General features: G+C 36.5%; 1 protein-coding gene across 2 annotated transcripts in view; it reads left to right on the top strand.

Moving 5' to 3' along the window:
* LOC148677114 (NACHT, LRR and PYD domains-containing protein 1a allele 5) overlaps positions 1-15,026 on the top strand; it is a 29,528-nt gene extending 14,502 nt beyond the window's left edge. For both annotated transcript variants that reach the window (XM_088618354.1, XM_088618346.1), the window contains exons 3-16: positions 4,020-4,052; positions 4,376-4,414; positions 5,568-5,603; positions 5,841-5,888; positions 6,879-6,922; positions 7,186-7,238; positions 7,326-7,543; positions 8,126-8,376; positions 9,285-9,419; positions 9,776-9,911; positions 10,657-10,707; positions 11,279-11,356; positions 12,456-12,737; positions 13,620-15,026. In XM_088618354.1, coding sequence (XP_088474480.1) covers positions 4,020-4,052; positions 4,376-4,414; positions 5,568-5,603; positions 5,841-5,888; positions 6,879-6,922; positions 7,186-7,238; positions 7,326-7,543; positions 8,126-8,376; positions 9,285-9,419; positions 9,776-9,911; positions 10,657-10,707; positions 11,279-11,356; positions 12,456-12,737; positions 13,620-13,639 — 1,424 coding nt within the window. In that variant the 3' untranslated portion in view covers positions 13,640-15,026. The remainder of the gene's footprint in view (positions 1-4,019; positions 4,053-4,375; positions 4,415-5,567; positions 5,604-5,840; positions 5,889-6,878; positions 6,923-7,185; positions 7,239-7,325; positions 7,544-8,125; positions 8,377-9,284; positions 9,420-9,775; positions 9,912-10,656; positions 10,708-11,278; positions 11,357-12,455; positions 12,738-13,619) is intronic.
* Positions 15,027-16,111: the final 1,085 nt, after the last annotated feature.

Raw genomic sequence — 16,111 nt, 5'->3', positions numbered from 1 at the left:
TGCTTTGGTTATCAGACACTTTTATTTGGATAACCGGATGTTGACTGGGACTGATTTAGATAAAATAAGAGCACCTTGCATTGTTTGTTAATGGAAGTGGTGAAAGTGCGGAGCTGAAAGGTGAGTTGAACCTCTGGGATTCGTGATCAGCGTTGCCTGGGTGACAGGAAGTGAAAAGCCGCCCCAGCCTTGTTTCAAATGTGGCAGAGTCATAGTGTTTTCACTTGAAAAATAGATTCAGCCTCTTCTTCAGGTTTTTTTTTTGAAAGGGGCTTTAAAACTAAAAACACCGATAACTGAGAGAACCACACATGCAAAAAGGTTCCTTATGAGAGTCAAAAAAGTCCAGGGTCCACTAGGGAGAAATAGTAGAAAAATAGTGCGTTCACAGTGGTTGTGGTTGTAGAATGAATAAAAAAAACTGAAAGAACACATTGGCCGTGTGAGGACTCAAGAGCCCCTTTGATCCTCTTAAACCTTTCACTCTGTTGGATTAAAACACAGTATACATGAGGACAAGCCCTAAGCTATCATCCGGTTTTCTGCAACCTCAGAGATACACAGTAGGTGAGCTACTGGAGACTCTGAACCTGATGAACAGCAGACTTCTACTGTGTATCGGTTAATACCAGCATATAAGTCATGGGAACAAATATAACTTAGATCTCGCTGTTTCACAATGCTGAGGAGAATAGAATGGTCTAATACTTATGTAGCGGGGAGCTAGTATTTTTAATTTGATGTATTCCCCTGTGCATTAGAAGGTTTGTAATACCACCTTGGGTATTTACAAACACATACAGAAAATATGATAAGCACAAGAGATTTATAGTGTTTGGTAGAATGAAATAAGAAAATATCAGATTTAATATAATCTGAACTGAGGTTTTCCAGGGTATTTAGCATTTCAGTTGTAAGATGTTGTTTTCATGGTGAGAATATAAAGGTTTTTAAAAAAAATCCCTCAAAACATGAATGTCTCTCAGAATTCACTGTGTATGTGAATTTTTTAGAGATGTTAACGGCAACATTGCCTTTCCCCCTTTGAGAAACCCAGAGTCCTGGAATGAATGATTTACACATTTCCAGTTAACCCGTCCAGATAAAAGAAGCAAAGCAGGGCGAACTGACAGAAAGTGAGTAACTATGGAATCATTCGAAAGCAGAGTATGAAATCAGCATGGCAGGGCTGTGGCCAGTGGTTTTCTGTGAACGATACTTGGGTTTTCAATAAGTGAGAAGTTTAAAAATAATCTCCTCACAGGGAACAGTGTACCCACGGCTCTGTAATCCTCTTTACCGGCAGCTCTCCTTTTTCCTTCCACTCAGAAGTTGCCTCAATAATGTCATTTTCATCCCCATACATTGGGAATCATCCTTTATGGTAGAAACAGAGCTGACAGTGGCGGTGAGAGAAACTTAATTTAAGTGTGGCCTAACGTGCTATATGTGGCCGATTTAGAATCTGAGCGTTGAGTGTTTCTTAGTGTTAGAGGCGAGTTGTTTCTGTTTGTAGTACGTTCCCCTATTGTATAAAACAAAAATACAACACCAGTTCCAACGAGAATTTAAAATTAATGACCAAATGTTTTGCCTGTGTAGTATTTTTAGAGTCTGTGGTTACTTGTATTTTTTATTCAGCAGGGAAGAAGGAAGTGGTGCTGTATTATAAGTCACAATACCTGCAGCTTGGCTCTTGAATTTCATTTCTTTTGATCAGATGCGTGATGTGGAATCGAGTACTAAGATTTGTGGATGGATGTGCAAGGAAGGATGGAAAGGTCAACACAAAACACTGAGCTCTTGGACAGACCGTTTAGATTATGTGTAATAAAACTCTTTTTTTTTTGGCAGTCCTTTCATGTTGGAACAAGGCAAAGTGCTCCACAGTAAAATGTAGATTTGAAAATGGAAACGCTTTCAGCATGTAATTAAAAAATACATTGGACAGAAGGAAAATCAAGAGTGAAAAATATGTTATTACATGTCTTTTATATAAAGTACTGACAGTCATGCATGATCTAACATGAGTTGAAAGAACATTCCATAGCCTAGGAGCAGCGAAGCAGAATTTATGATCTCCCAACGCTCACTGTCTTGGGCACAGGAACTAGACCTGACTGTACAGAAGGGAGAAAGAATGGTGGTATTTAAGGAACTAGTTGGAGGCTTATGTAATCAGGAGCTAATTTGTTTAAGGCCTTAAAAATATGTTGCTTATTTTGCAGAAAACTTATTTAAGGAAGCTAAAACAGGAGAAATATGGTCACAAGGTTTAGATAAAATATAGGGTACAGAGATTTGGACATACTGGGATAGATTATTTAATTACACCAGCAATAAAGGCATGTCAATATTCAAGCCAAGATAAGAAAATACATGCATGTACCAGCTTCTCTGCGTTAGACTGAGAAAGGCACAGGTAGATACGAGCAATGTTATGCAGGTAAAAAAAAAGACATCTTTACAACCCTGAGAAAAGTGGACCTCAAATATAAGAGTAGAATCAGTGCCTTCAGTAGTTGGACTGACTTCAGTACTGCCCACAGTCCTGTTAAAGTACAACAGATATGGAGCTGAATCATCAAAAAAGTAAGAAAAAAACTCATCAACAAAATTCCAGTCTTATCAGAGCTCAGGTAAAAGAATCTTGGGAGGATCCATTTTCTGATATAATCTGTACAGCGTTATAGAGCAGAAACTGCTTGATTAAGGTGCCTATATGCTTTTTTGTTAAATACAATAGCAAAACAAAAGAAGTCCAATATCATGCCTCAGAAGGATCTGACCCAGTGGTACTATGTAAATATTAAACGGAAAATATCCCATAACAATTTTCTGGGCACTAACAGAAGTAACCAACTTTGTTGAGGAAGAGCAGGGTCTACATTAAACATTTGCTGTTCATTGAACTAGGATGAAAGATCCATGGTTGTAACACTTTTGACACTCTGCAGTGCCCCTAACAGGACTGCACTGACAACAGTTTCAACATCAGCACTGAGGTCCAACAAAACAGAGATAAATACAGGGCTGCAGTCAGCGGTCAGCAATAAGTCATTTGCAGCCCTATCAGAAACTGTTTCCGAACAGTGCTTAATTTTAAAATTGGATTGAAATGGTTCATGCAACCTGTTAGCAGTTGTTTTTTAAAATGAAAGGCCACCAAACATTCCAAACCTTTGCAAGAAAAAAACATATACTGACTTACAATTACCGATCAGGTTGTGATCTTTTTTTTAACAAAGATGTAATACAAAAGGAGCAATTCAAGAACTTCATGAATCGTTGTGTTAATCATATTTATCATGTGTTTTTTCTTTTACATAATAACAACTGCAACTGCAATCGTGGGTTTATTGAAAACCTGTACTATCCTCAAAGGCAAGGATACTATACTTAACAGTACAATAATGAAATGGTTAATCATGAAACATTCCGAGATCAGCTCAACCCCAACTCCCAGCAGCTGTCTGCACTGGGTCACACTTATAGACAATCCCCAGCCACTCTAGAAGCCTTTGATTTGTAGCTGGCCATTCTATCCCAGAATACACGGGTCATCTTGCAATACATCAAGCGTAGTAGGTTAAAGCCAGATCAGGTCCTTGCGGTCTGACTTTAGTGCGGTACTTATTGGGGTTTGTCTGAATAACATCAAATTCTGCAGATGTCCTTAATTTCATATTACTTATGAGTTATGCAAATAATGCTAATTCAGCTAGCATTTTTGTCTGTATTGTCCCTTGTAAAGTGGCACGAAACTGTGAATATTTTCAATAAATCTCAAAGACATTCATTGAGTATCATCAAACACCAGCACTTTTACCCTTGTAATTTCAGTTGCTCAGTTATCTTTATAATAATCAACTTTATATTTAATAATTTCATGCTAAAAGCAGGTCACATCACCTGCATTATTCAAAAGTTGAAGTACTAAACTTATATGTAATGCTATGTTTCTCTTTTTTTCTTCTAATGTTATTCATTATTAAATTTGCACAATTTTTCTTAAACAGGCAGTGCAGTTGAAAATGAACCCAGTAGCTCAGGTTTGTACTCTTTTGCATTTTATTTACTTTTCTCTTACTATTTTTGTGTTATTGTAATCTGTGTAACTGTGTGTTTGAAAACAGTATTTTGATCTTTCTGTGGGGCGTCCTGAGATCCAACCCTATATTCATTTTTCTACAAATTTATAGAATTCTCACTGATCCAGTCAAACCTTTGGCATCTTTGAGATGCAAATGGTTCCTGAGTGTTTTCAGTACCATTAGAACGGATACTTTTTTTGTGTTTTTCCTTTTATGCTTAAAGCAATTGCTTCTGTCTGTAGCGATTTTATTTTTCATTTTTAAGTTCATGTTTTTGGCAGAAACATCAACAGAAGACAGCTCAGAGGACGACGAATCTGGTAAGTGCTTCAAAGAATTTTATTTCTACATTTTAATGTGTTAAGCCTGTATAATTTTTTTCTTCATACTGTACCTTAAAATAATAAAATATTTTTATCTGTTGGTATTTTAAAGTGGGACCAGAGCTGCTGTGTTTTGCAGCATATGATACAGATAATTCTTTATCATTTCTCAAAGCTCAAAAGAGAATGATAATGAAGCAGGTAAAATGGACCCCTTTGGATTTAAGAAAAAAAAACATTTTGTAGTTAATCATTTCACTTAGTTCTCTCCAGTTCAGAACTACAAAATGGTGAGCAAACTTTAAATGTACGGTACATAGGTTCATCTGAAATTTGTATTCTATAAATTACATTGTGTTTGTTGTTTAAATAAAAATAGTTTATGCATATACAAACTGATCTGTCCTTTGAAGAAATCCTTGATTGGAAAGTCTAATTAGTCCTTGAGTCTCAGTTGCTCCCCTGCTCATCTGTCCAGCATGTAATTAATCACTTAGTGGAGTATGGAAACAGTGAAGGGCAGCAGAGTCTTGTGAAAATGAAAGCACCTGCCACCTTTCTGAGCAGAACAATGTGCTTCTGGCAGACGCATTGCCGAACCACAGAATCTGGCCCTTTTCTTTTTCGATGTTTGAACATCACTCTCAGCAGAATGCATTTGGAAAAGGCCAAGTCATGAAATGCTAATTGCATGTATGGATGGATCATGGCAGGACAATTGTTATAATTTTAATAATTTTGAAGAAACGTACTCCTGCTCCAAAGTAATATATGTAGCGTTTAATATAAGCTCTGAAGATGCAGCGACATTTTATTTCTTTCAATTTTAATTCGTTAGTACACCTACGCAGTAGTCATTGCATCGACATTTAAGTGCATAACATTTAGGACGCAATGATCTATTTCCAGTCTTTGGAATGATCATGGTGTTTTGGTGTTTAAACTAAAACCTAGGAATCAAAATAAATTTGGGGGCTTTGTATTTACAGATCATGCTGCACCTTTCCTTTTTTCTTGCAACCCATTTACCAACTGCTTTATAATTTCTGGTCAAAATCTGACTGGGAGTGTTCATATTAAGCTCATACGCTTAATGTTTTGTAATTGTGAGTTGCAGAAGCTTTCAGTTGTTTTTCTTTCTTTTTAAAAGAAAAAGAAGATGCAGATGAAGGAGGTTCAGATAATGGTAAGAACTATTAAGTTGTTAGGTTGTTAAGTGATGCAGGGAAGATAATTGGATTTGTTTTTCACGATGCCCAGATTTACCAGATTTCTATTGGATTGCGTCCATGTTTATGATTTGAAGTCCAGAAGAGTATTTTATTTAAAAAAAATACTAATTACAGTGACAGTACAGTTACAGTTTTATGGTTCTCAGAAAAGGAAAGGGATTTAAACTGATGTTATTAATATTCATTTGCAGAAAACAGTGCTGAGAGAGAATCGCAAAAGGATGGACATAGTTTTGGAGGTATCTTTATTTATTATCTTCCTTAGGTGCTATCATTGGATTTATGGGCTCTAAATTTCATATCAGAACACCAGAAAGAAGATAATGGAAGTCAGTGCTTTCAAATGTTGCTTCTCTATTTTCCATTCCTGTTTAAAGTGAAAGCATTTGATTGAAGTGTTTACTGCCAATCTAAATTTAAGAGTGTTAGAAAGCCTGGTGAAATTCCAAACATCTAAAAGATGTATTTTAACATTGTTAAAGATATAGATAATACTTTACATACTTGTACTATTTTCTTAATGTACTAGGATAACAAGACTGCTGTCAGTGTGGTGGAAGTTATTCTATGAATATTGTCAGAATTGTCATAAAAATATAATTACAGTTGTTATCAATAGATAATAAGTATATATATACTAGATATTTATATATGCTAGATCATTTCTGAAGCTGAGTGAAACATAATTAAATTTCTCCACCTAACATTACCTCTTGCCTGATTCCCCTTGTATATTTCTCCCAGTTTTCACCTTGATTTAATAATCTTCATTATCACTGCTTTTCTAAGCCAAGATTAATGACTTTCATTGTCACAGCTTTACTTGTTATGAAAAGTCTGTGAAACTGCAAATGTTGCTTGTTTTTATCGCTTTCAAGCCTGGTCTTTTTGAGAAAATGCAAATGAGAATTTATTTGCATTCATTACCATCCTAGTGAGAGTTGTTGGTTTAAACTATGAAAATATCAAATTTGTATTAGGGTTAAAACCTTCACTTGTCACGTACTTTATGTTGATAATGAGGTTTTTCTACATCTAAACATCCATCTCATTTACTATAAACATTAATGCATTCTGAAAATCAAGCAAGAACAATTCAAGGAAATCTATAATACTTAATCCTTCTTCTCAACAGCATACTCCTAATAAAATCAAATTAGATTGGATTGGAATCCAAGCTAAGCCAAGCTTTCATGAAAAATGTTTTTCTAATGAAACTTTTTTTTCAGATGTTTACATCACCCCGTCGTGTAAGAGGTGTAACGCTATGCAGGTAAAGCAGTGCTGTTTGTTAAGCATCATTTTAACATGGCTGACATAAATAGGAACCAGGAGAAAAAATGGTTAATACTTCCCAGGAATAAAACTTTAAATAGTTTAAATTGTTTTGTACAGCAATACAAAACGGATGCTGTAAATAGATTTATTACAACACATCCCATATTTGCTAAGCATTATATCACTTGTTTAAGAGTTAGAAAAAAGAAGGTGTGAAGAGCTGTTGTTGCTAGAATCATTTTCCTGTTATTTTCACAGACCCAGTGCAGTGAGCGTGTAACTCCACGGAAACTATCAAGGGGTCGTTTGCTGTAAGTGAAGTTTATATTCCCGTTTTTCTTTACACATAATAAGGCTTATCTTTGAACTGAACTTTACTTTTTCGTTGCTTTTTACAGCATGATACTGCAGGATGAAGGATCCTACCAATGTTCAGTCACTGGTTTGGTGTTCGAAGTCTCGGGGAAAGTTAATATTAAATATTCAACCCTATCGTGGAGCAAGTTTGGAGAATATTTAAAAGACTCTTGGAAATTTGCTGGACCTATTTTTGATGTGGAGTGTGACCCAGCCATTCTTAAAGCAATACAGTTTCCTCATTCCCTGTGTCTGGCTGGTAAGTTGCAGAGGATTGATACTGTTGGTATCATTTATTACCAAAGATTTATTTGAAAGATTTATTACAAAACTATCTGTAACAGCTGGCACAGATCAGTAAATTCTTGGTCTTGATCAGCCATGAAGAAAGACAAAATGGTTTTAAAACGAAACCATTATATAATATTTTGATATTCTCTTTGTCCTTAATCTTTTATAGTCACAACAAGCTGGTTTTGCTTATTTTAAAGCTTCTCCTTATTGAGCACCTGAATGAATCCATGTTTCCCAATCCTGTATCCTAAAGGTCTGTCAGATCACTTAAAAAAAGATGTACCTTATTCTACCTCTCTTAAACTGTTACAGTTTATCACATGCTGCTCAGCCTTCTACCACAAACAACTCACAAATCCGCAATACAGCTGTGGGATTTCAGAGAACCCGTAAAATAATGTAACTGGAAATGATTCTTTTGTAGGTTTGTGCTGTTCATACAGTAGCTGATCCTTGTAACAGAAATGTTATGTATGTGAAGGTTGCCCTTGCAGAGCGTAAATGAGGACGTGCGTAAGGTGAATGCGAATGTCTTGTGTTGTGACAGACCAGGAACACGGCATGACTTTTGGCCTTCTGCACCTGAAGAACAACTCCCCCATCATCGAGCCTTCAGCTGATCACTCCGGATCCCACATTAAATGGAATGTGACATCATTATCTCCCGTTGGGCCCATAGTTCAGACATCACAGCCTGTTGAACATCATGGAGTGGTTCTCGTATATAAAGTGGTGGATCACCATGCCTCGTCGTCATTCAGGGTGTATTTAGCCACCAACAATCACTCCGACATCAAGGTAAACTGCTGTATGACCTTGCAGTTCACAACCTGATCTCCTTCCTCAGTTGCCGGGACACAAGCGGAGCTCGGCACACTAGCCGGTGTGGAAGGTTAATGAAGGAAGCTCGTGTGACTCATGTGATGTCAGTGGGTTTTTTTTCATTTTCATTTGTCAGTTCTGGTTGTCCCTGCCATAATGGTGAAAGAAGTGTAGGTACCACAAGAAACCTTCGGCGTTAAATAAGAGCCGAAGGTAACTTCTGTAGTAAGCTTTCCTCCCTGTGGTTTGGCAGACCGAGAGTAGGGCAGCACTAGGCTGGAATCACAGTTTCTGCTCTAGTTTTTTTTTAGAAGAAAATAAAAAGGTTGGAACTCCATGTTCACAGGTGCCCTGTCCAAAAATTACCTTTATTTGAATTAACATTTAGGATTTATGCCCAAATCAAGTATCCACCTCAGATATCATAATAAAACATACTGTATGCTGGCTTGACTTTGTGTCTTGTACTGGCTTCCTATCAGAACAATATGTTTGAAAGATTTTGTTTGATGTCTGGATAGAGGAATTCAATATGTTCCTTCTGTGGCAGTGGACTTTTCCTTATTTATACTACATAAATTGTATGAAACTGAAAACAGTTCAATTTGTTTCAGCACAAAACCTAGGAGGAAGTAGGAATGATTCTTAAATGTCACATTCATTCTGTTTGAAAAAGCAAACATATTCTTAGTATTAAAGAGGATTACAATTAATTAAACTGTTCAGTGCCTCATATGGAGTCCCTGTGGTCAAGTGTACATGAAGAGACGGGTAATTGCCACAATCTAAATACGTCGGTGCAACTGTGGTTTTTAACAAAATTCTGTTGAAGGTCTTTCCCTTTTGATTTCATTTAATGTCACTGTTTTTCACATTTCTGTCAGGATATAGAAAAAGAAGTCAGGCATTCGAAGAAAAAGTACATCAAAATGGAAAAACCACCAACTTGTCTAAAGCTCCTGGAAGAAAAAAAGAAATACAGGCTAATCAGTGAACCGGAGGCAGACATTACTCCAGAGGTGTGATTTCTGCTTGTAGCCTTGAAATTAGAAAATGGTTATTACTCTGTGAACCTGTGATTACCTGTTGTGTTTTTTTTTCAGTGTATATAGAGATATTATGTGTTATAGTAATGATTTATTTATTATTTATATAATTATGTATTTTTCTTACAATTTTATATTATAGTTCCTTGGATTTCTTTTGTCCTACATTTCACAGTCATAGTAATGTGGTTCTGTCTGATCGAGTTCACAAAGGTGTGGTTTCCTTCTGAGAATGTGTTGCCTATGCACAGTACAACAATTGTACAGGTTTGTGTGCTTCCATGGCAATTAAAAAAAAATGTTGTTGTTTTTTTTTTGGTTCCTCCCAGGGCATTCAGTTCACGTTAGCGGCTGTCAAATTTAAAGGTTACTTTGAGGTTTATTACGAACAGTCTCCGCCATTCAAGCTTTCACTGATGGAGGCTGATTCGGACCAGACTGTTTGGACTGCCACGCTTCGAGAATGTACGTTCAGCCCCTATGTTGCATGTTGCTGCAAAAGTGGAACTAAAACCCGCTGCAGTTCTGAGGTTCAGTGGGTGAAGAGCAGCGCCTGTCCCTCTTGACTCCTTCTGGCACTTATTGTTATTTTCTGTTCTGTCGGTTCACTGGGAAGAACTTCCCTTTGGTTTAATAAAATAATCACATTTGCACTTAAAACACTTATAACTTGCACATAAACTGTACTGCTTTTTAGAGTAATCTGTAAGGTGTAAGGCAGAGACCAGCTATGGAATAGAGGAATTTAAAAAGGAAATGTGAGAATTGTTCAGCAGTTTAGAATTAGTGTCTTTATTGTCCCTTACCTACTTGTGAATTCATGAAATGTGGCTGTAAGATGACTAGATCTTGAACTAACTGTCCCAAAATTTGATTTTTTTTAGCTTTAGTCTATTTTTTCCTTTCGCTTTAGTTTGTTTTATGGCATGTATGTTTATCTTGAGCACCATCGACTTTGGCTTTTCCCTTAAGTTGCCTAACTTTTAAAACTAAAGCAATATTTGCATTGACCGCGGTGCTTGTCTTCAAAGTTGGCGCTAAAACGAAGTGTTAAATGTCGCGTAGATTGCTGCATATTATTACAAAAGCTCTGAAGTCACTTGTAATATACAGAACTCATGAAAACATTTCTGATTTACATTTCCAAGACTTAAGAATAACTGTAATGCAATATTTCTAATAGACTAATAAGTATTTTTTGTATTTTCAGGTGATTGTGAAGCAGTCAACCTCGAGGAAACATCAAAGAGAAGGACAAATGGTGATTTTCAATGCATTTTAATGCATGTTAAAAAAGTGATGTATGGTTTTCATTTTCATCTTTTAAAAGCATGTATTATATGAATAGTTCTGGTGAACATTTCTTGTTTCAGAAATGTTAAGAATTATGTGGTGATAATAGCCCCAGGAGCTTGCATGCAGTAGAAAACAGGATGCAGTGCTCTGTGGGTAGGCAGAACAGTAGATGGCAGGATTTACATGTGTAGAGTTCAACTTGTGAGTCTGCAGTAGGCACTGGTCGGTGGTGGTGAGGGAGGGTGGAGTACAGGAAATTGGACAGTGAAGAAGAAGCATGACCAGCTGGCCTGCAGCCGAGGGAGAGTGAGAAGAGAGAGGCGAGAGGCAGGAGAGAACGTTGTGGTGGAGAGATCAGACACCACGAATGGGAGTCTTAAATTGCCTCTTAGCAGGGAAGGTGTAATCTTCAGAGTTCAGAGTTAAGGAAGGACCAGGCAGATTTTCTTCTTTAAATGATTAAAATTGATTGATAGCATTTAAAAAGGAAACACAGAAACATGTGAGGTGTAACTAACAGCTTCAATTCCTAAAAGGTACTAAAAGAAGATCAAGCAGCAGTATGTCTGAGGAAGAAAACCCTAGCAAGAAAGGCAGGTGGATAGACAGTTCAGGTAATATTTCTTATCTCAATTTATCCAATTCAAATCTTTTTGTTAGGCAGTTAGCACCATTGTGTGTTCTTTAAATGATACAATACAATACAGTACCTGTACCATTTGGAGAATATGTCCAGGATTGAGAGGTGATATATAAATAGTATTTCCCTGATAGTAATTCATTCATTTTGAAAATTGTAATAAGAAGGATGTTATTTCCAGTTATCATATCTCATACAGATTAATAATATCTGGCCTGGCTGAAATTCCCCCAACCTCATAAATTGTAGAAAGGAGCCTGTTTCATGCTCTGTTCCCTTTTCTGTCTGTTGTTGTGGTCTCTTTGTTGTGTTGAGTGTTGGTGCCACTACCCTATTCATAATATTGTTCTTCTAAAAGCAGATGCTCTGACAGTATAACTGAGTTCAAAAATGCAGAAGTAGTGTGGTACTGTGATTTAAGGAACATCAAAATGTGTTGTTAGGGCTGTGTTACATTTGTGTTATTGTTTTTTTTAGATGAGAATTCTCATTTTAAAGGTAGCTCTCTATCAAAGGGCACAATTAGAGAGTATGTAAAACTATGTGCCCGTGTGTTTAAGGCAGGGGCCTACAAATCTGGTCCCAGAGAACCACAATGCCTTCTGTTTTTCTCTCCCACCAAGGTCTGAAAGAGGTTATTGGATCAATCAGCTGATTAATTTGGATCAGTTAACAGGTTTTTGAAGCTCAGATTTAATATTTAAAGCTGCCTATAAACTCTGAAGGACCAGGTTGACACACTGCTGTCTTACAGGATCCAATGGTGTCTGCTCCCAGTGGATTTGGCCTTGGGCTTCCACAATCATCCTGAATGCCCCTAAAGTTCCTACTTCCCACTTGTATTTCTGCTTCCTTGTATTGATCTTGAAGACACCCCCTGAGCTGGGTTGGTTCATATCTTTCCACATTAAGAACACCTGAATTAAATCCCATGTAGTCTTCTCTGTTCAAGGTTGAAAAAGATGACCTTAGTCACATTGTCTGACTTTGCCTTCAGACCAGAAATTCGCCTGGCTGTTCTCGTTTGCACTCTGTGTCTTTAGACTAGTCATTTTTTGTTTTTCTTGTTGTAGATGGCCCGAAGAATGTTAAGAATTCAGTTATAACTGATCAGCAGTTAATGGTAATCGCCAAGTGTATGGGCAAAGAGTGGAAGCAGCTGGGGATCTCCTATCTCAATCTGTTGAAGAAGGATATTGATCAGAGTCAGGCCAAAGACGAAGACCTGACGATACAGAAGTTTAACATGCTTGATGAATGGAGAAAGAGAGCGAAGAATAACGCAACTGTGACACATCTGTCCAACATTCTCGATGGCGAAGATGTTCCCAACGAAGTCAGGACTGTCTTGGAAAGTATGTTTCTATCGCCAGCAGGAATCTGCAAAGTTCAGCAGTTCGTAGTTTTTTTTCCTTGTAAGACCTTCTCTGAACCAATCCATTTCTGTTGAACTTGGCTCAATATACACAGTTAGGCTCAGCTGTGCCTCTTGTCTCCAGTGTGCCTACAGTTAAAAATATTTTTTATCTTTTCATCTGTCCTAATTGAGATGAAAATAGAAGCAAAGTATACTGTAAAGACGTGTGATGTTTTCAGTTAGGTTTAAAATATTAAATGCACATAATCCCTTATTCCCAATCACAATAAGTTTGCATCATGTTAGATACTGTGATGTTAGGATTTACAGGTTTCGCTGATGCTAATTGGCCAATAAAAGCCATTAGTTCCTCTTAAACCTAAAGCACTCTGCAAACTACACACAATAGAATCTTAAATTACTGCAGAAGTGTGTACTTATAAAGTTTAGCCATGTTCAGAGAAAGCTAGAATGGAAAATCAGATAGAATAGCTGGTTCTGCCAATTGCTAATATCTGCACTTTTATCATATTTATATCAGTGACTTTAACAGTAAATGAAGATATGTTTATTCATATTCCCTCTGTCTTGGATCCTGTACACGTTATGGTTATTTTAAGATATCTGATGAAGTATGAATGCCAAAACTTTATTCCTCAGAACTAGAAAAGCGAGTTTAGATCTGACATTCACTCGTGGTGACAAATGATTAAAATAATGCTTTTCTTAACCCCAGACTCTTTTGAAATGCATGGTTTATAGGGGAAAGCCATATCAATCTAAATTGGTCTCAGAAATTTTTTAAGGCTAAGTTGTGTTTTTGCTGTATAGCCTGTTACAGATAGGATGTAAGCTAATTGGATTTTGCCCTTTCTTGTAGACATGTCGAATGGTTGTTGACTTGATCTCATGGAAACTGATCCACTTTTGAAGGGCATTAGAGGACTAAAGTAGCCACCGATAAGCAAGATGGAAACTGATGAACAGAAGCCCTTATCTGTACTGTGGCTGATGCCTCCACAGCAAGAATTACGTTGTCTACTAATGGTTTAAAATGGACGTCGCTGGTGCTGTTATCAGAACTCCTTTGACAGAAGAGTGGATACTGTGACAAAGAGCTCTTCCACGACATGCTGAAGACTTTTTTAATGATTTGTACAAAATATCTCGTAGATATTGAATATGGAAAAATACGAACTTTGTATAGTGCTCAGAGAATGTAAATATAAATATTTTTTTACTTTTGCCATTAAGAAGACAAACCTGTGTTTAATTTGGGAAGACATGCTGTTTTACTTACGTATTTTAAGATTTCTGATGTCAGATGTCCACACACACTTCCGAAAGGAATGGTGCAATTTAATTTTAATTTTGTGTTTATTTACATTTTGTGTTCCTTTCCTAAAGTGTCCAAATGGCAACTATTACAGAGTACTGTGTGTTACATTCCAGTTGAGTGTGCTTAATCAGACAGATCTTGGTTAAAAAGCATCAGTCATTCAACCTGCCAACTCAACCACTACAAGTTCTGGTTCTCTGCTTGATGGCAGCTCTTTAATTGATGTGAATAATCTTGTTTGTTTTCAGCGGAAAATGACGTCGGTGTCTGGATTTATAATCTGGGGCTGGCAGGTGGATTACAGTATTGACTTTTATTTTGATATGAGATTGAGTTTTTACTTGAACTCACATTTTTCACTCTGCAAACTGAAAAATCAGTGTAAAAAACATTAAAAGTCAGTTATATTCGAGAATATATACAGTACTCAATGAACTGACCTACATACAGTAGGTGTCTTTCATTAAAATAAAACATTTCAAGTAGAAATGTTAATCTTGGCAGTTTATAAAAATAAATGATTCATAGGAGAACTGGGATACCATGTACTGTAAATAATTTCAAATACTTTGTCCCAAAAGTGTCTCTTTCAGGGAGACACAAATGTAGCCTGAATAATGTTTATCAAACAGTAGCAGAACGTTTTTATAAAAGGGATGCATCTTACCTAAAGACCTTTCAGAAGTTTTTTAACTGAAGCTTGAGTGGTTTGGATCAAGGAATGATATGTAAAATACAGACAACAATATATAGAGTTCCTTATTTCATACTTGGTGCCACTGATTCCTTTATTCTTTTCTACAAAAGAATGTTCATGTTACTGTAATTATTCTCTTTGGCGGGGTGGTTATTTTTTTGTTCTTCATAAGAAAGTAAAACCACAATTGTAAATCATTGAACATTTATGTTAAAGACCTTTGAATAAAAAAGTAGCATGTTAGCCTGAAAGATTTTTTTCTTTCATTTTAATTGAACTTTTTCATTAAAGTTAATTTTTTATTGTTGTTTTTATTTATTTTTTTACCTTAGAATTAGTTTTTATCATGTTAGCAATCAGCATTGTCATATTCCTTTGTTTCCCACTAGGCTCGTGGAAGTTTTCTGAATCATATTTTAAATGGCAGTCCTACATATGATGTACTGTACCATGGCTATAATTTCAGTTTTGTTTTGGACTCTTCGGTTTGCTGCAGAATAACCTTTCTGTTGTCACCAAAGAAAATCTAGTTTCACTGACATTGTTAGAGAGACAGTGTGACATTATACTTCTGGTTTGTGGCAGTGTTGTTTTTGTGTTGATAGCGCCGTTCTCCAATTGAGAGGAAAAATAAAAACTGCATTTACTTAAGCACAGCCAGATAATACCTCTTTTACCATTTTTTCCCCACTTTTTATTGACATCACTAGGGTGTATCATATTCTGTGGAAACAAAATTCCATGCAACTATTTGTTATGGCGATAAAGTATTGAACTATGGACTGTATTGATACTGAACAGTCACTAATAAGTTAAATCAGCCTCTTTCTGGGAATATCTTGAATCTGCAGAAAAAAATTATTGCTTTTTTGTAATAAGGTCTAGACCTAGGCCAGAAGTATGGAAAAAACAGCATAATGACCACAAGTTGTAAGTGCAGTAAAAGTCAAATTAATGCCAAAGAGACCAAGTTGTAAAAAAAACACAGCTCAAGTACAGTTGCAAGAAAAAGTTTGTGAACCCTTTGGAATTACCTGGATTTCTGCATTAATTACTCATAAAAATGTAGTCTGATCTTCAACTAAGTCACGATAATAGACAAACACAATCTGCTTAAACTAATAACACACAAACAATTATACTATGTCTCTATGATAGCAATCTGTCCAGGCCCTGAGGCAGCAAAGCAGCCCCAAATCATGATGCTCCCACCACCATGCTTCACAGTTGGGATGAGGTTTTGGTGGTGTGCAGTGCTTTTTTTCGTCCAAACATAGCGTGCGTTTCTGCCAAAGAGTTCAACTTTTGTCTCATCTGTCCACAGAACAGGGTCCTA

The sequence above is a fragment of the Lepisosteus platostomus genome, chromosome 2 (assembly GCF_059453375.1).
Source record: "Lepisosteus platostomus isolate fLepPlt1 chromosome 2, fLepPlt1.hap1, whole genome shotgun sequence".
Lineage (NCBI taxonomy): Eukaryota > Metazoa > Chordata > Actinopteri > Semionotiformes > Lepisosteidae > Lepisosteus > Lepisosteus platostomus.
Note: the sequence above shows the minus strand (reverse complement) of the source record. Positions and strands in the feature narration are given on the sequence as shown.